At 41.0% G+C, this 20,378-nt stretch overlaps 1 protein-coding gene across 1 annotated transcript in view; it reads left to right on the top strand.

The window, feature by feature from the left end:
* The first annotated feature begins 16,682 nt into the window (after nucleotides 1–16,682).
* Nucleotides 16,683–20,378, top strand: part of TNFSF11 (TNF superfamily member 11) — a 34,348-nt gene continuing 30,652 nt past the window's right edge. Inside the window, exon 1 of the mRNA XM_019936414.3 lies at nucleotides 16,683–16,916. Within this exon, the coding sequence (XP_019791973.2) occupies nucleotides 16,683–16,916 (234 nt within the window). The remainder of the gene's footprint in view (nucleotides 16,917–20,378) is intronic.

The raw sequence follows: 20,378 nt of genomic DNA, 5'->3' as shown, positions 1-20,378 counted from the left end.
CTGAGCACAGCTGTGGGATACCTGGCATGGCCTCCAGGACCAGCTGCCATCTTGTTTATCATCAGCCAAAGGCTTTGCAAGTTAAAGTGATGGGTTGTGAGCAAGGGGGTTGGGTGATGAGGTGAAAGAAATACAAATCCTTTCCTAAATGCCTTTTGTCCCTGTCCCAGACTGTGGTAAAAGAGAGCAAGGACCAGCTGGCCAGCCTTGTTTGTTTAAGCTGTTGACTAATCTCTGAGTTCATGTGCTGAGCTGGCTCATGAAGTTCTTGAACTTTTATTATCTTTGGACTTTTGGCACAGTAAAAATGAAATAAGAAACTGGTGCTTTCTTTTTGAAGCCTATGGGATGGGGTGAATTTAATGTTTGAATTAAGAGATTCAAGGAATTAAAAGAAAATGTGCATAATATTTTTGACAGATACTCTGTGCCAGGCACTCTGCTGGGATGTGGAATTGGAGTCAAGTTGAATTTTCTTCTCAGTCCCATCAAGAAGTCTACTCACTTGGGCTGGCTCTAGAATCATTGGGTCCTAGTGAACCTGAGTTTCTGTGAAATGATGTTTTAAATGCTAAATACTAATAAGCATTTGTAAATCAGAGATAAAGAAAAGTGAATATAGATCTGTGCTTTCCCATATGGTAGCCACCTGTCTCAGTGGCTGGTGAGGGGCTGAAGAAACTCATTTCCTCAGTTGCACTAGCTGCGTTTCAAAGGCTCCATAGCTACACACGCCCAATGGCTACGGTACTGGACAGCACAAACCTAGAACATTCTCACTGTGGCAGAAGACCCTATTGGGCAGCACTGATGTAGATAATGAACAATGAAATATGGGCTCATATGGAATATTTTTCATTTCAAAACATTCTACAAACTGTAGCCTATGACATCTGGAAGGGCCAGTTAAGATTTTGAATTTATATCTCAGGATTGGAAAAAACCTTAAAGATTACCTAGATTAACTACCCGTCTGATGATTAATCCACTCTATAACATCTCTACCAATTCTCTATTTTGGGCTCGAAAATTCTGAGAAATAGACATTCACTTTTTAAGGCAGTGGATTTTGCCAGTGAATTCCCCCTAGTCCAAAATGGTTGGTGTAATTCAGTACAAGGCTCTTAGAATGCTAATTTTTTCTTTGAAAACCTTATGGAAGTCCATATTGTTATCAATCCCTTTACAGATGAGTCACACAATTTCATTACAAATGTGTATAGGAAGAATAAATGTCAAATATGCAAATGTCAAAAATAAAATGAGGTTATGCAGTTGTCTGCCCTGTGTCTTGTGGTATGCTAATAATAATTTAAAAATTAGGTTTGGATGTATTAACACAGCCAAACAGATGACTTACTACTAATAGTGATCTTACACATTTCTAATGATCTTCTTTCTCAAATACATTTCATCATTGAAAAATGAGTGAATTTTCCAGATAATAAATTAAGTTTGGGCTTCCCTGGTGGCGCAGTAGTTGAGAGTCTGCCTGCCGATGCAGGGGACATGGGTTCGTTCCCCGGTCCGGGAAGATCCCACATGCCGCGGAGCGGCTGGGCCCGTGAGCCATGGCCGCTGAGCCTGTGCGTCCGGAGCCTGTGCCCCGCAACGGGAGAGGCCACAACAGTGAGAGGCCCGCGTACCGCAAAAAAAAAAACACAAAGTTTACCTTTTACAACACCCACATCATGAGAATGAAAAAAATCAAGCATGATGGAAATATTTCCATAGAATGTCTCTGATTGAGTTAACAGGGCATATTGACACACCCAAATTTTTCTGAAGGTCTTGTACTCAGCCCTGGAGCACTGAGGCTGGTCACCGCACCACCAAGGCTCACTGGCTGTTGAACTCTGCAGTCACTCTGCTGTGCGTTCCTTACTTGTGAGTAATTCTTCCAAATCTTCCACTGCTCTCACCAATCATTTCTAACTGTGGTTGGCTATCCTTTACTATAGGGGAGGTCTTATTGCTTCAATTCTTCTGTTTCTTTTCATGCACACTGGATTTATGTTTAAAGATAAGAACCTGAAACAACTATTCTTCTAAGATTGCTAATTACTGCCAGTAAATAAAGTGCATGGTATTTGGGACAGCTCTTTTTCTCAGTGCCCTTCCTCTCACTTCCAGTCCTGACTGATGATGACAGAAAATCTCACTGGCTGATAAATGATGCTGTGTAGTAGTCATAGTAATAATAACAAAAAGAAGAAGAAGAGGAGGAGGAGGGGGAGGGGGAAGAGGAGGAGAAGAAGAAGAATGTACACATAGAGCTGATTCACTTCACTGTACAGCAGAAACTAACACAACATTGTAAAGCAACTATACTCCAATTAAAAAATTAAAAAAAAAAGAAAAACAGTAACCTGCATGTATTAAGCTCTCTTCTGAGGACTTTGGATAAGTTGACTCATATTGTATTCATAGCAACTCCATAATGTAAATTTTGCATTCTATATTTTTCAAATAAGTTGACCAAGGCATAGAAACATAGGCTACCCTCCAGTAAGAGTCAGAGCCTGGATTTCATCACTGGACATATGGCCCCGGTGTTCCTGTTTTCAACCATTTAGTTTTAAGATAGATTTTTAAAGTTTTCACTCTGTAATAAAGTATGAATATATGTATATTAAGCAATCAGTTACTTTCATCCTCTATTTTTTTTGAATTTTATTTTATTTTATTTTTATACAGCAGGTTCTTATTAGTTATCTATTTTATACATTAGTGTATATATGTCAATCCCAATCTCCCAATTCATCACACCACCACCCCGCCACTTTCCCCGCTTAGTGTCCATACGTTTGTTCTCTACATCTGTGTCTCTGTTTCTGCTCTGCAAATCGGTTCATCTGTACCATTTTTCTAGGTTCCACATATATGCGTTAATATATATGTTTTTCTCTTTCTGACTTACTTCACTCTGTATGACAGTCTCTAGATCCATCCATGTCTCTACAAATGACCCAGTTTCATTCCTTTTTATGGCTGAGTAATATTCCATCTTCTTTATCCATTCATCTGTCAATGGGCATTTAGGTTGCTTTTATGACCTGGCTATTGTAAATAGTGCTGCAGTGAACATTGGGTTGCATGTGTCTTTTTGAATTATGGTTTTCTCAGGGTATATGCCCAGTAGTGGGATTGCTGGGTCATATGGTAGTTCTATTTTTAGTTCTTTAAGGAACCTCCATACTGTTCTTCATAGTGGCTGTATCAATTTACATTCCCACCAACAGTGCAAGAAGGTCCCCTATTCTCCACACCCTCTCCAGCATTTGTTGTTTGTAGATTTTCTGATGATGCCCATTCTAACTGGTGTGAGGTGATACCTCATTGTAGTTTTGACTTGCGTTTCTCTAATAATGAGTGATGTTGAGCAGCTTTTCAGGTGCTTCTTGGCCACCTGTATGTTTTCTTTGGAGAAATGTCGATTTAGGTCTTCTGCCCATTTTTGGATTGGGCTGTTTGTTTTTTAATATTGAGCTGTGTGAACTGTTTGTATATTATGGAGATAAATCCTTTGTCCATTGATTCATTTGCAAATATTTTCTCCCATTCTGAGGGTTGTCTTTTCGTCTTGTTTGTAGTTTCCTTTGCTTTGCAAAAGCTTTTAAGTTCATTAGGCCCCATTTGTTTATTTTTGCTTTTATTTCCATGACTCTAGGAGGTGGATCAAAAAAGATCTTGCTGTGATTTATGTCAAAGAGTGTTCTTCCTATGTTTTCCTCTAAGAGTTTTATAGTGTCCGGTCTTACATTTATGTCTCTAATCCATTTTGAGTTTATTTTTGTATATGGTGTTAGGGAGTGTTCTAAAATCATTCTTTTACATGTAGCTGTCCAGTTTTCCCAGCACCACTTATTGAAGAGACTGTCTTTTCTCCATTGTATATCCTTGCCTCCTTTGTCGTAACTAATTCATCCTCTATTTTGCATGAGGATCTTTGGTAAAACCCGTGTACTGTCTTACGAGAGGCAGCTTGGTATAAAAGAAAGAACATAAGATGTATAGTCCAACAGAAATGAGAGGACATTTGTTCAGGCATTCAGTACACAGCAGTTTGAACAAAGTCTCTTCAGTTTTTAGTCTTTTCCTCTACCTTTCCTAGAAGACTAACAGTACCTTCTTTGCATATGAGTGTGTAATACATGTTTGTTGTGGTGGTTATGATATCTGCCATACTGGTTATTTCTGAAGCGTATTTGCTCAGAAACATCTTATCATACATATTTTTGCATATGCATTTCTGTTTCAATATTTTAAGATTCAGGAGGACTCACTTTATTCAACAACCTTAATTAAGTGCCGGCTATGTGCCAGGCATTTTGCTGGGTGATGAGGCTAAATAATGAATAATACAGATTCCGTGTCCTCAAGGTTCCTATAGTCTATGGGGGAAGTCACTCATATGGAGAAAGTCACTGTAATGAAGAAAGTGATAGGATAAGTGTGAGTAAGGGACAAGAGAGGAAGGGCTCTCAGAAAAATCTAGTGTTTAAATTAGGGGGAAAAGCCTAGGAGGAGTTATCACCTGCTCTGAGACTTAAAGGTTGAAGAGTCAACCAAATAAACAGAATTGGCAGGAAACGCCACAGGTGCACCTCAGCCCTTTAAGTGTAAGGTGGAGTGCATCCAACCCGGCCTTCTGCCAGGGTTCCTTCAGTGGATGGCAACACTCACTTGCAGAAGACAGAAACCTGTGGGTATCTTTGACTTAATCTTCTTCCTCTCCATCCACAGCCAGTCAGTCACCAAACCCAAGGCATTCCACTTCCTAAACGGCTCTGGAACCCATCACTTCTCTCTACCACTTTTGCCACCACTGTGGTCATTTCTTGCCTGTAGTTGGCAATGGTCTGGTAACAAGCTCCCAGCCACCAGGCTTGCCCTACCCATCTTTTTCTACTACCCTCCCTCAAACTCATTCTCCACACTGTAGTCAAAGCACATTCTAAATATTATTCTAAATATTTCCTTGAGGGGAAAATAAAAATCTTTCAATTATTCTCCACTGCTCTTGGAATGAAATTCAAATTTTTACCATGACTGACAAAGGCTTGATGATTCAATGTTGCTTATTTTTCTAGTCTCTTTGTTTTATGGTATTGTATCATATACACATGCAACTTACTTTTTTCTTTAACATTACCTTTTAAAAAATATTTTAAATTTATTTTTGGCTGTGTTGGGTCTTCATTGCTGCGCGTGGGCTTTCTCTAGTTGCGGTGAGCGGTGGCTACTCTTCATTGAGGTGTGTGGGCTTCTCATTGTGGTGGCTTCTCTTGTTGCAGAGCAGGGGCTCTAGGCATGCAGGCTTTAGTAGTTGTGGCACGCGGGCTCAGTAGTTGTGGTGCGCGGGCTCAGTAGCTGCAGCACGCGGGCTCAGTCGTTGTATCACCTTTGCCTAACTCTTTCTCACACTCTGATCAAGCTATACTGAACTTCTTAAGTTCTTTGAATACATCTTATTTTGCTTCTAGGCCTCTACATGTGTGTTTTCCCAATAGTTTGGGATAACAATTACTCGTCCCAAAAGTCTCATTTTAAATATGGCTTCCTCCAAAAAGTGTTTTCTGAACTCCCAGATCTAGGTGAGGAACTACTTATGTTCTCCCAGAACACATTTTACTAATTACACTATATGATAAGTGGTTATTTCCTTGTGTAACAGAATGATAAGGTGGGAATAAGATGCTAGGTGGCAAAAATTCCCGTATTTTAAAAAAAGTTACTTGCGGAAAAGGAATCTGGAAACCAGGTTAAGGATGTAAATGATTGAAGTTGAAGTAATCAAGAGGTACAATCTTCCAGTTACAAAATTAATAAGTCATGGGGGGACTTCCCTGGTGGCACAGTGGTTAAGAATCCACCTGCCAATGCAGGGGACATGGGTTCGATCCCTGATCCAGGAAGATCCCACACGCAATGGAGCAACTAAGCCCATGTGCCACAACTACTGAGCCTGAGCTCTAGAGCCCATGAGCCACAACTACTGAGCCCGCAGGCCACAACTACTGAAGCCCGTGCACCTAGAGCCCGTGCTCCACAACAAGAGAAGCCACCGCAATGAGAAGCCCGTGCACCACAATGAAGAGTAGCCCCTGCTCGCCACAACTAGGGAAAGCCCGTGGGCAGCAACAAAGACCCAATGCAGCCAAAAATAAATAAATAAATTTATAAAAGAAAATAAGTCATGGAAGTGAAATATACAGTATGGTGACTATAGTTGACAATACTGTATTACACATTTAAAACTTGCTAAGACAGTAGATCTTAAAAGTTCTCATCACAAGAAAAACTTTTTTGTAACTACATTTGGTGATAGATTTCAACTAGACTTATCGTGGTGATCATTTTGCAATATCTACAAATATTGAATCATTGTGTTGTACACCTGAAACTAATATCAGGTTATATGTCAATTATACTTCAATTAAAAATTAAAATAAATAAATTAAGGAGATAGTTTGTTTAGAGAAACTACAAGAAGGGCTTTGAAAGAACCAGTTAGGATGCTTGCTATTTGTTCTGAAGCTTGAGATGACAAAGAGACCAGGATTTGGCCTATGTCTAAGAAGACCAAAGGGAAGTGGTATGTCTAAAGCTGCCTGTCTGGTGGCAGGGCTAAGATGAAGCTGCACTGGGAGCAAAATATGCTTTCATGGACAAAAGGGCAGAACTGTGTACCCAGAGACATGATGTGGGCAACCAAGGGGGAGACAATCTGAGGATAATATTTAACGGGACTCCAACCAAAAGGGCTTCTAGCCAGAGACAGGTTACAGAAACCGAGGCGGGAATTATAAATAATTAGCCAGAGGACAGGGCACTTCAGTCAGACGTTTTGGGTGGGAAAGTCTTCATGGGAACATGAAAATGCCCCAGGAAAAGATTAGCTCTGACCATTGACCCATCAAGCGCAAAGAGCACCAATCCAGGCTATAACTGTGCCCCTTCCTTGGTCACTCTTTGCTCCACCCAACCCACAGCTGCACCCCTGCTGTAAATTTTCCAGACTCATTTTTCTAAACTGTGGGCGGAAAGAGAATTTAACTTTAAATGAATCAACGTTGTTATTATTAAACTGAATTCCTCCTTTTAATGACTAAACCAAGGGTATTCTCATGACTAAAAGTGTCCAGAAGACATTTTATTAGTTAAGTGTGAACAAAAACATTATGAGACTTGCCTGAGATTTCCAACTAAAAGGAAAAGAAAAAATACGAGTTACTGTTTCTAAGAATATAGATGTTAGCAGTGTGATTATGGTGTGTCTAGGTGTGAATTTCTTTGTATCTGCCTGTTTGGGGATTCCTGGCTTTCTGAATCCATGGGTTGATGTTTTTAATCAGTTTGGAAAATTCTCACAGTAATCTCATTATATGTTGCTCCTTCCCTATCCTTTCCTTTCTTTCTGGAACTCTAATTACACATGTTAGATCATTTGATAATGTTCCACATATTTCTAATGATATATTCTGTTATTTTCTAATTAGTTTCCTCTGTGTGCCTCAGTTTGGAACTTTTCTGTTGAACTGCCTTTGAATTCACTGATCCCATTTTGTATTCAGTCTGCTATTACAAAAATCTAATGAATTCTTAATTCCAGGTGTCTTATTTTTATTTTATCTTCTAGAATATCCATTTGATTATTTTTAAACCATTCCATTTCTCTGCTGAAATAGTCTATCTTTTCATTTATTTTCCTTATCTTTTCCTCTATGTTCCTTATTATACTTATAATAGTTTTTTTTTTTTTTTTTTTTTTTCCGTAGGCGGGCCTCTCACTGCTGCGGCCTCTCCCGTTGCGGAGCACAGGCTCCGGACGCGCAGGCTCAGCAGCCATGGCCCACGGGCCCAGCCGCTCCGCGGCATGTGGGATCTTCCCGGACCGGGGCACGAACCCGTGTCCCCTGCATCGGCAGGTGGACTCTCAACCACTGCGCCACCAGGGAAGCCCTATAATAGTTATTTTTAAATCCTTGCCTACTATTTCCAATATTTGGGTCATCTGCTGATCTGCCTCTATTGGATGTATTTTTTCCTCATGATTATGAACCACACATTTAACTTCTATCATGTCATGTGATTTTAAAATCTGCACACCAGACACTGTGTACTAAAGAACTGACATAGATATTATTTTGCAGCTAAGGTGAGGAAGACTACAATGCAATCAGAAATTGGGCTAGGCTGTAGCTTTAATTAGTTTCAGCACAACTCTTGTTTCAAATATCTTGGAGGCTATATTTGCTTAGTGCTTATTGTAAACCTTTCTCTCCAGTAATATTCTCTCACATACACTGTGAGACTTTTGGGAGGTCCCTCTCTACCGTCTCAATCTAGTCCCCCAGGCTTGTAAGCTGCCCAGTACTCAGAAAAAGTCCTGTGAAGGAGAAAACAAGTAGTTGGAGAAAACTACCTAGGCATTTGGAGTTCCTCCAGATTTTAATGTGTCATGTCTTTTCCGGTAGAATCTCTCTGCCTGTAGCAAACTTGACCCTACACTTGCATGTGTTTGCTTGGAAAATGTTCTCGGGGAGGAAAGTGGCTAGTGATATTTTCTCCCCTAGGAAAGATTTTTCATATAGAATTCAGTCCCTTTAAGTTTCCCTGCATCATTTTCATCTCTGCAGCTTGTTGATATCTTTTTTAAAGATAATTTTTATAAAGTTTATCTGGCTTTGTCTAGTTGGTTATGGTTATGATGCCAGCAATGGCCTGAGATCTTCTACCTAATAAATAAATAAAAGCAGAGTTTACTGAATGGTTTTAAAGTCCCATTGCAGGGACAGGAAATAGTGCACATCGTTTTCTTTTTGCATTTATTAGGTTTTTGTTCTTTCAGTGTAAGGGCAACATTCGTCTTAGAGTGTAAGCTCTGTGGTGACAACTATGTACCTTACTCAGCATCATACCTCCTATGCTCACCACGGTGCCAGACTCGGGGCTGGTGTTCAGTCACTGTTTGTTGCATGAATAATTGTCAACATGAACAAAGACATAGGGGTTTGAAATAAATAGCACAGAGTATAGGGAAATTATAAATTATTCTTTATGTTCTAAAACTAGAACTTTAAGTACAAGGAGCGAGTGATGGAAGATGAGGCTAAAGATACAGATGGGAAAAAATTAAGAAGGGGTTTGCAGCTCGGATTTTATTTTAAGTAATCACAGGCCACTGATCAGTTTCAAATGGGAAAATGATACAGCCAGCTGCACATGATACATAGATTCTTCTAGAAACAGGTTTAAGTAGGAGGAGGTTGGTGGCAAAAAGGACAAGAGGGAAGCTGTTTCAGTACTATAGGCAAGAAATGATGAAAGGCTGATTTAGAGGCAAAGAGGAGGGAACAAGCATTTTGGGAAGCTGGCATCAAATACCTTTGTCACCCTCTCACTCCCATCTCAAAGAATAAAGTATGTAGTATGTGGGGATGGGAGGTTTACCTGAGGCTTCACGTCCTGAGGATTCAGTAGAGAAATAGAAAAGCACAGGCTAATTTCTGGACAAAATTACTGATAGCAACGAGTAAACCTAAGCATTAACAGACTCTGGAAAATCTGAAAAAACAATCCCATAGCTTCCTGAGAGGCTCTGGACAGGTGATCCGCATGCATCCTGAGAGACACTAGGAATTACTTGAAAATCCCAGGCCTGGGAGAATCCCACTGGCCCTCCTTAAGCCAGCCGCCTGGTAAGGTGAGGAAACACCTTCCTTACCGGTCACTTCCTGTGTGTCCACCATTGCCGAAGACACCTCCAGTAACCCGATATACACAGGTCAAAAGGTCAAATGTCACTGAAAGGATCTCAGAAGCTTGAAAGAGGAACCTAGCCCAAGTAAACAAAACAGCTGCCTGTCAGAGGAGGTTGAGTAAAGGAGTAGAGGTGAATTTAAAAATGATGGTAAGGAGAATTCTTAAGGAGACACCAGAAAGTATTGCAAAAGATCAATCGGAGAGGAAAAAAACAGATTTCTTAAAATAAAATTTAATTCTGCATTTAAAAATCCAACAGATGGGGCTTCCCTGGTGGCACAGTGGTTGAGAGTCCGCCTGCCGATGCAGGGGACACGGGTTCGTGCCCCTGTCCGGGAAGATCCCACATGCCGCGGAGCGGCTGGGCCCGTGAGCCATGGCCGCTGAGCCTGCGTGTCCGGAGCCTGTGCTCCGCAGCGGGAGAGACCACAACAGTGAGAGGCCCACGTATCGCAAAAAAAAAAAAAAAAAATCCAACAGATGACCTGAAGAATGGAATTGAAACTGCTGAAAAAGGAAATAAAGATCTAGAATATCAAATAAAAGAATATATTCGTGATGAAAAGCAAAAATAAAATAGATGGAAATTACAAGTTAAACTATAGGGATCATGAGAGACACATCGGAGAGACCCAATATAATAAAAACAGGAATTTCAAAGCAGGGGAAAGAAGAAGAAAGAAGAAAGAATAATTATTTCCTGAGCAAAACTGAAGAGGAAAAAGGTTCAGAAAACATTTAGGAGATAAATACAGTAAGGCTCTTTAATATCATGAATCCCATTTGATTATGTTTTTAGAAACAACTACAATCTCTCTGATTAATTTCTGTATTTCCCAAAAGTTTATTTAAAAGGTCTAATACTTCAGATGATTTCATTTTAAGAATAACTCTGAGATAATGTTAATGAATTAAAAAAACCTATCAAACACAAACAACAAGGTCCTACTGTATAGCACAGGGAACTATATTCAATATTTTGTGACAAACCATAATGGAAAAGAATATGAAAAAGAATATATATATATATAAAACTCAGTCACTTTGATGTACAGAAGAAATTAACACATTATAAAGCAACTATACTTCAAATAGAAAAAAAACCTATCAAACACAGTTGCTTCTTAGAAAGCTGGAGGTTAAAATTACTTTAGATAGTTCCAGCATTGCGCACAGAAGAGACATACAGCTGTGGACTTCCTTCAAACATGATCAAGATTTTTTTTCACCTCCACCTCCCATTCAGGATTCCCTGGAGTCTCAGGGAACAGAGACTCCTTTAGGGATAAGGCAGTATATTTCATGATGACTGCAAACATAAAGCCTTAATTCAACTGTCTATTGACACAGGTCAATGTTAAGTTGATTAGTTAATTTGTTAGCACAAGGGAATGTGATGAGAACAGGTTGCTTATAAAAGGTAATGGAAATGGTGGGTTAGACTTTTAGGGAGCTCAGACCCGGATGGGAGATTTCAATGGGTCCTCAGTGAACATAAACAGCTTGGACCTGAGATCAGAAGAGGCAGGGACACCCAGGGTAGGAAGAGCATGTCCAAAATAAAACTCATTGTTCTTTGCCCCCAATCTACCTACACCTGATTTCTCTCTTGTGTTCTCCCTCTATAAGATCCACAATGACTTGGGAGTTCCCCGGTGGCCTAGTGGTTAGGATTCTGGGCTTTCACCACCATGGCCCAGGTTTAATCCCTGGTCCATGCGGCACAGCAAACAACAACAACAAAAAGATTCACAATGACTTCATCCTCTGTAGCATCACTAAAACTTTGTGTATTCTTTATCTAGATTCACAGCACCATCATCTACCCTGTCAACCAAGCCAATACTCCTGCGAGCCACCTCTCATGTCCAGTCATCAAGTTCTATCTGTTTTATCTCTTAACCTATTTAAAAATGTCTCCAAGACCTTTTGACCAAGTGTTTGCCACATCTAACAGAACTAGGCTGGACTATGCAGAGTGTGCCAACGTATGCCTCCGTCCAACAGATCAGTGGTTCTCAAAGTGTGGTCCTCAGACCTCTGAGGTCCCTGAGACCCATTCAGGGGATCCTCAAGATCTGAGCTACCTTTATAGTAATACTAAGATCATAACTTGCTTTTCTACTTTGTAGGCATTTGCACTAATGTATAAAATGCTGGAGCCATAGCGTAAATCAGTACAGTTGACGTGAAAACTGTGTTAGTAGTCATGTATTCTTCACTGCTACGCACTTCAGAGTTCTTTTTAAAAAAATATCTTTGATGGAGTAAAAACTATTACTTTTATTAAGTCTTAATACTTGAATATACATTTTTTTATATTACATGGGACAAAATGGGATGTATGCATTGAAGCACTTCTGCTACATAACTAAGAAGGATTGTCATGAGAAAAAGCATTCAAGTCATTGTTCAAGTTGCAAAGATGAATTAATGACAAACATTTATGCTTTTCAGACTTGGGTATTTGTTCATTTGAAAAATGAACAAAGTGAGTCTGTCAGTTCAAGAAAAGCAATTGGCAGTATTTGTTGCCAATACAATTCAAGTTTTCAAGGACAAATTAGAACTTTGAAAAACTCCTATTTGCCTCTGTGAACTTAACAGCTTCCCAATACTAAAGACTTTCCTGATAAAATCAGTGGTGATATTAGTGAATGCAGGTTTTTGATATTGTATAATGAAATATGTCAACACTTAGAAAATCTGTGGAACTCAGTGAATGAATATTTTCCAAATGACCAGTGCTACAAATCATCCTTGGGTAAGAGAACCATTCAAATAAAAATATAGATCAATGGATATTATCGTAACAGAGGAGGAAAACTCCACGGATGGTTTTAGATTCCACAGTGCAAATAATGGCTAAGAAGTGACCACTTGTTGAGTTCTGGTGTAGTAGAAAAGGAAAACACCACAATTATCAGAAAAGGCAATTAAAATATTCTTCCTTTTTCTAACTATATGTTGGTGTGAGGCTGTATTTTCTTCATACACTTTGAGAAAAATAATGTATCACATCAGAGTGAGTATAAAGGCAGACAGAAGAATACAGCTGTCTTTTATTAAAGAGATTTGCAAACATAAACAATGCAATCCTATTCACTTATATTTTTATTTTTAAAATGATCTATGTTTCATAAATAATGTTAATGTTGTTACCGCAAATGAGCAAACGTTTCTCTGTTTGAATTTTTAATATGGTAAGTCTTGACAGCTACAACTCACATTAAAAAAAAGCTTTTGGAAGTTTCCATTGTAAGAGAGTAAACAGATTCTGAGGCTAAAAAGTTTCAGAGCTGCTAGGGTTCAGATAATTACATAAAATCTGAAAGTCACTCAGGTTCAAATTTTCTTAAGTTCTATAAGCTTGATAATAAAATTCTACAATATTAGCCTTAAAAAATACATATATCTATTTCTCCTTATTGTCTGGGCATGTTATGCCCTTAAGTTTGCTGTATGTTTTCCTAGTCAGATTAGGTTATCAGTATAATTAGAGAGTGATGTTATTTGGGGTAATTTTCTATTTAACACTCAGTGTTCTCCCCAGTTCAGCCCTCTGTTATTGGAATGTCAGAGATGTTTATTTTCTTTTTCTTTTTACTTACTCATTCATTTTACAGAGCTTCATGAAGCACTGTGTTAAGGCAGTAGGAATACAAAGGTCATGACTTCCCTCAGGGAGCTTACAGTCTAGTAGGTGAGACACAGAAGCAAAGTAAAGGTCATAAAAAGAAGTTTCAGAACTATGGTGAACATATGCACATCATGTAATAAAGAATCAGATAGAAATAGTAGGGCGTGACAGACAGCCTGGGGGTGGTGGGCTATCAGGAAAAGCTTCCTAAGGACAAGGGACCTTAACTGAATGTTTGAAGATAAGGCAATCATCAGGTGAAAAAGTCAGGGTGATCAATCCTGGTAGAAGACACTGAATGACCAAAGGTATAAAGGCAAGAAATGGGAGGGTGCAAACAGTCCTGTGTTGCTGGGGCATAAAGTGTAAGGCTGCAGGGGGAAAAAGCGAGGCAATGAAGCAATAGGAACCAGAAGTTGATCTGAAACATGGTAAGGAGCTTGAGAGTCACCTGCTGGGCCAGTGGTGTTTAAGAGGGGCTCCATGAAGCCCTGGTGAGGACAGAAAACTGCAGTCTGTGGAAATGCTTTGGATGGCCAGCATGATGCTTTAGAATGGCTCTGTACTGTATAGCACAGGGAACCCTGCTCAGTACTCTGTGATAACCTAAATGGCAAAAGAATTTGAAAAAGAATAGATACACGGATATGTGTAACAGAATCACTCTGCTGTGCACCTGAAACTAACACAACATGGTTAATCAACGATACTCCAATATAAGATAAAAATTAAAAAAATAAAAATTAAATAAAATGGATCTGAGTGCTTTTTTCCAATCTGACAGTCTTCAGTATCCTCTATGGTCCTGTTCTGGTCTCTGCTCTTCCTGTTCATTCAGTCCTTGTAGGTTCCCCGGGCTACTGACTATTTTACTGACATTCAGGCCATTTGTACTGCACTGTCCATTCGTGTTCTACAGATGTTTCTCATCTGGTTTTTACCAAATTTTGTTTCTTAAACCCTTGATATGTGAACCTCCCATCCCGTCAAAAAAAAAAAAAAAGATGAAAACTTTTTGAAAAACAGAGAATACCAAACCCCTTTTCTGGAGATTTACAAAATACATTTGTACATTCATGTCACTGATACGATCCGCATTCAACAAAAAACAACTAATTTTGTTTAACGCAGGATTTTCCAAGCGAAGCCGACCACGGGACCACCCCTTTTATTAAGCGAATGTCGAGTTACTTAGGGAGTGAAATGTTGACAAATTAATTAATTAATTAATAGGCCAGAAAGTTTCATTACCTTTGAAGAAGCAACAAGTGGACTGACAGTGGAGTTTCCAATCCAGCCTGTGGATGCAGGAACACAGAGGGATGACACCTTTAGGATAGGAAAGGAAAATAACTGCCTTGCAGGAGGAATGTCGCATGAAGAACTCTGTAGGAATGTAATAGACGGTCCTATCCATGAAGCGACTAGGTCAAACACAACTGAACAGATTCATTGATTTGAGGCAACTTCTTCTAAAGGAATAAGTTGCCAAGGAATAAAAGACATGTATAAAACATTGAAAAAGAATGGAAAGGGCTATACAGTAAAGTAACTGTGGGTTTAGTTGTTATAACACATTTTTAAAAATCTTTGATCCTAGTAGAGGTTTATAAAAAGGATGAAATATAGAATTGTTTCCCAAAAGAAGAAAAAGGAGAAGGAAGAGAAAGAGAGGGAAAACCACCATTACTTCCTTAAGTTAACCAACAAAAAGGAAGAAGAGGCCCAGACTGCATGGAATAGAAGATCAACATTTGTTGTTTCTCTATTGGAGTTTGAAAATTGTTTTTTTCCCTCTTTCCTCATCAAACTTGAGATACACACACAAATGAATGCTAAAAGCATCTTTGAATTTGAACAAATCATTTCATTTGGGTGTTTAGTTTTTACCCATCCTAGTTGCCCTTCCTCAACACGTGCTGAGTTCTAAGTGTTTAATTGTGAACACGAGTTTTAGTAACTCAGAGATGTACCATTTGTGAAAAAATCTTCCCTAGGAAATGCCCTTTCGAGAACTATGCAGAAAGAGGACACAAAATTCAAACGTAGTAACAAAAAGTGAAAACATCCTAAGTTTTTATAGGTGTTTCAATTGGCCAGTACCTCTGCTCTTTCCTGCTGAAGCTGTATCAGAATCTGTGAGCAATCTTCGTATTCTCATTTTCTTACCAAGGGGCACAATTCTGAAGACAGACTTTTAAAAAAAGTTGTCCTTAGCGAGGAAACCAACATTTAATTACACCTCAGCTTTGTGTAACATCTTTCTTTCCTGACTGACAGCTGGATGAGTGCTCCTGGGTGGCCCGTCTCTGGGTGTGTACCTCTCTTATTTTTAGGACACTGAAGGAGAGGAACTACCAAGCAGTAGGAATGGCATGTGACTCAACTCTCTTCATATATATGGTCCTATACGTAAAGTTACTGGGTCCTACCCCTCTCTCTGTACCAAATTTCTTTTTTTAAGTCACAGTTGGTGCCTATCGGCTCTCTGCTGCCACATTCAAAATCTGCCTCATTTAAAGCCACTTTGAGGGTGCAGAAACAGGGGTTTGGGAAGTGGGTTCTGGTTTCCTAAGCCTGCCAAAATACATATTTCGGAACCTATATTTGGAAACATGCTAGAGGCTGCACCCTCAGGATCTCTGAGGGTGTTCCTTGCTAAAAAAAAAAAAAAAAAATGTGAGGCGGGTGGTGGGAGGAGGAGAGGCAAATAGGAAGGGCCTTCAGACATCACCAAGTCCAATTTTCTAAATCCTATAGGGGAAACTGAGGCTCGGGGATGCCAACTGCCCCAGGAATGTCTGCGATGTCACCTTTGTCCTTGACCAAGGCATTCATCTGCATCTCCCCCAGCCCACCTCTTGGACCTCCAGAAAGGCCGCTGAGGATGGGCAAGTGGCCTCTGGAACCGCTAGAACAACCCACAGCCTCCTCCTCCGAGGGCCCCGATGGGGAGGGAGGAGGCCTTTCAGGGAGAGAGTAAGGGAGGGAGGGCGAAAGGAAGGAAGGGGAGCCAGGGGTGGGAGTGGAAGAGGCAGGCTCGGCCGGGGCTGATTGGCTCCCGGGGCCAGCCCTCCCGAAGCGGTTTATAAGAGTTGGGGCGGCCGGCACCCTCCTCGCTCGCCCGCGCGCCCCAGGAGCAGCGCCCGGCTCTGAGCGCCCCTACGTCGAGGCCCGCCTGGCCGCGCGCCGGCTCTGCGCTGCCTTTGCACTTGGCCGCCGGCAGAACAGCCCCGGAGGGAGGCGAGCGCCGGAGCGAGGCGGGCCGAGCGCCATGCGCCGCGCCAGCCGAGACTACACCAAGTACCTGCGCGCCTCCGAGGAGATGGGCAGCGGCGGCTCCGGCGCCCCGCACGAGGGCGCCCTGCACGCCCCGCCGCCGCCGCCCGCGCAGCCCGCCCCGCACCATTCCGCCGCCGCCTCCCGCTCCACGTTCGTGGCCCTGCTGGGGCTGGGGCTGGGCCAGGTCGCGTGCAGCGTCGCCCTGTTCCTTTACTTCCGAGCGCAGGTGAGTGCTCGCCTCCCAGGGGCGCGCGGGCGGGGCGCACCCGCCTTCATCCTCCAGCACTTTGCAGGCGATGGAGTCTAGTCCCCCGGCTTGACTCCCCAGAGTTTGCATATCTGGGGAGGGGAAAGTGACCCTAAAAAGGGAGCGTCCGGCTGGGGGACAGCCAGGCGCGGGGCCCGGCGCGCCGGCCTCTGGTCCTCGCGCACGCACCCGGCCCCCTGCGCGCCGAAGCTGAGCTCGCCCGGCCTGGTGCGTTTGAATTTCCCCCGGCGAGACCGCATTGGCCGCTCACCTCTTCGGGAAACGACTGCACACTTTTCTCTGCTTCCACCTCCCACTTGAAGCAAAGAATGAACTTAGGTCCACTCAGGAAAAACAATTGAGCGCCTACCGTTGGGAATCGACCCTTTCCTTCCCACCCACCCCCGGGAGGATTTGGGGTCCTGGGGTTGGTTTGTTTTGCACCGCGCAGTGCGTGCGCTGCCGGCAGCCGCTGGAGCCCCGGGGGGCGATGCCAAAGTCGCCAGATGGACCGAAAGACTTAGCGCGGCCAGAGAAGCCTGGTCTTAGGACCCGGGCTCCGCTCGCGCGGAGTGAGAGAAGAAAGAAGGGCCCTCGTGCCTTCCCACTAAGTGGGTGGAGGAAGGAAGCAAAGTGTGTGTGGAGGTGTTCTCTCCCCCGGCACAGCCTAGCGACAATCTAGCAAGTAACCACATTTTCAAAGGTGAGGAAGCCGGTTAGGAACGGCAGAGAGATAGTAGAAAGGAAGGGGTAAATCTGTAACCTTATGCTTACTGGTGGTTTATGCTCTTGTGTTTTCTTGGAAATTGCAGTGCATTTGGTTGGATTCATTCAAGTATTCTTGTCTGGTGCTATGAACTCTTTCTCAAAGGAAGTGGGGGGCTGACTGTGCATTTTTTTTTTTTATGGGAAAAGAGACTTGGGTTTGGACTTCATTGGGTTTCAGATTCAAAGGTGATTACTAAACCAAATTGAACGCATCAGAACAAGGCATTGCCTGGGCTGTATGGGATTTGGACGTGTGCCAGGGTCTTGAACTCCATTACTTGTAATCATAGGCTTTTTGTTAAATATTCAGTATCCACTAATTTGCATTTTATAGAACTAGTTTATCTACTAAAAGGTAGACATACTATGTGCAGTGCTTTAGAAAATTTGTATTTGTATGTTAATAAAAATAATCTTTTCCTATTGAGAGGAAGTTTTTCTAAAAATACAACTTTCAAGTGGTTTACTTGCAATATAGATTACACAAATCTATATGAAAGTGATGAAACATTTTTCTTTCATTGGAGTGCTGCAGCCAAGAATGAGTGATTTATCCATTTTCTCATCCAGCATGTGGTCCTGTCCCCCTCCTCCCCCTGCCCCGCCCCACCATTTAATGTCTGTATATTGAGTGCCCGCACTGCACATGACACTCTTAAATGGTACGGAATATGAATTAAGAATCGTTTATTCAACATACAGTGTCCACATACTGTGTGCATTGCATGATGCCAGGTAATGAAGGGACCTATAAACAAAAGACTTTAAATTCTTAGTCCAATAAGAGAGAAGCATTCAGAAAAGGGACAGAAGATTCAGTCGTTCTCTTTTATCTTTTCTAACAATTTGGGGTTACGGCATTTTCGTAGCAGTGGTAGTGAAGTGAGTATTCAGCACTGAAAGAGCAGTAGGGAATGAATGAGTTCTAGGGACCAGAAACAGCTTAGATTGGCAGGAACCATGGAAATCGGCGTGACCATTTAGGAAAGAATGACCTGTTGGGCTGTTGAAGAAAGTGTTCAGCTTCTTTGTAGGGATTCTCAATATTAATGGCCTGGTGGGCTGAGGATTCTAGCTTTCTGATGATCATCTAGCAATCTTGATGTCACATGGATAGAAAATTTTCAGATGGAGAATTTAATGTCATCGAATTTCTGGGTACAGTTTTCCTAAATGCCATGAAGATTGGGCTTCTCCAAGACTTATGCAAATATATATTAACCATTACTCTGAACCCAACTGTGTATTACATTTTTAAAAGGTCATCTCCTTCAGTTAAGAAGTAATATTAGGAGGAATGTTTTCATAGGAGGATACTCCACTAGATGTGGTTACGTTTTGCTGAGTACGGTATCTACAGTTAATACTGAAAGGGGCCCTAATCATTTAGAGATACATTCGGAAGTAGTTACAAATGAAATAAGATGTTTGGAATTCGTTGCAAAATAATAGGTGGGGAGCCTGGGGAACAGGGAAGTGGTTGCTTATAGATGAAACAAGATTGGCCATGCACTGGTAATTGCTGAAGCTCGGTGATGGGTACCTGGAGGTTCTACAAGTCTACAATTCTTTCCACTTTTACATATGCTGGAAGCCTTCTTTCAAAGTTCTAGTTGAGAGAGTAGATTCAGTTTGACCTGACACTGATTTAACATTTTCACTTATATCAGCTTCCTTGGATTAGAACTTGGTACCAAATAGATAGTTTTTTGATTTCCACTAAATTTGTGGGTCAACTACTTGGGGCTTCTGAATGTGTTTGAACTAGAATGAAATCATCTAATATCAGGTAATACGTTTGCAGTTAACAGTTAAAAAAAAAAAAAGAAAAGAAAAGGAGCCAGTTTTATTGTTTTTGTTTAAAGATGGGAGGGGAGAGCCACGCAAATCCTCAAGAAAAAACAATTCAATTTAGTCTTAAATGCATTTAGAAAAATGCCCCCAAATAATGTAAAAATTATACTGACAAAAAATTTTCCCCTGCTCCACTCATGTTTGAATAGCTAAATGTGAATCAGGCTCCTGAATGTTTGTAGATTGCTTGTGCCTAGATTAAGAAGAAAAAAAAAAAGTACTAGATCCAGTGTAGATTAGCTTTTCCCCTACCAACCTTGCCAAAGAAAAAATAGCATATGGCTTGTGCTATATATTTACCACATAGTATTCATACTTTGGTTTACAAAGAAAAAAAAAAACCCTTACAAAAAGTTGCTTTTAAAATTTATGTGCCCTTTTTTTTTTAAGCATCCATATAACCATATTCAAAGTTTAGAGCTTCGCTACAAGATAAGCTTTTCAGGAAACTCAATCTCTGTCCCCTTTTAACCCCTTCCGCCAAACCCCCAAAATGCACACCAACCTCCCTGGGCTGTTTGTTACCCAAACAGGAGCACCGGAAATCTGATGTGGAGGTGTGTAGGCTGCCTGCTTGAAAAAAAACAGAAAACAAAGTAGCACAAATGTCTAGCATCCTGCCTCATTTAACCCTACAGATGATTAAGTTTCAAGGAAGTTTTTTTTTTTTTAAAGACTGAGTTCCTTTCACATGAACTACATTGTCTGATCACTGTATTTTTGAAGTCCAGTTTAAATCAGATATTCAAGATTCACTTAATATTTTTAGTCATTTCTAGGTACAATGAATTCATTTACTGTTTACTGTGATTTTTTTTT

The sequence above is a fragment of the Tursiops truncatus genome, chromosome 18, assembly GCF_011762595.2.
Source record: "Tursiops truncatus isolate mTurTru1 chromosome 18, mTurTru1.mat.Y, whole genome shotgun sequence".
Taxonomy (NCBI): domain Eukaryota; kingdom Metazoa; phylum Chordata; class Mammalia; order Artiodactyla; family Delphinidae; genus Tursiops; species Tursiops truncatus.
Note: the sequence above shows the minus strand (reverse complement) of the source record. Positions and strands in the feature narration are given on the sequence as shown.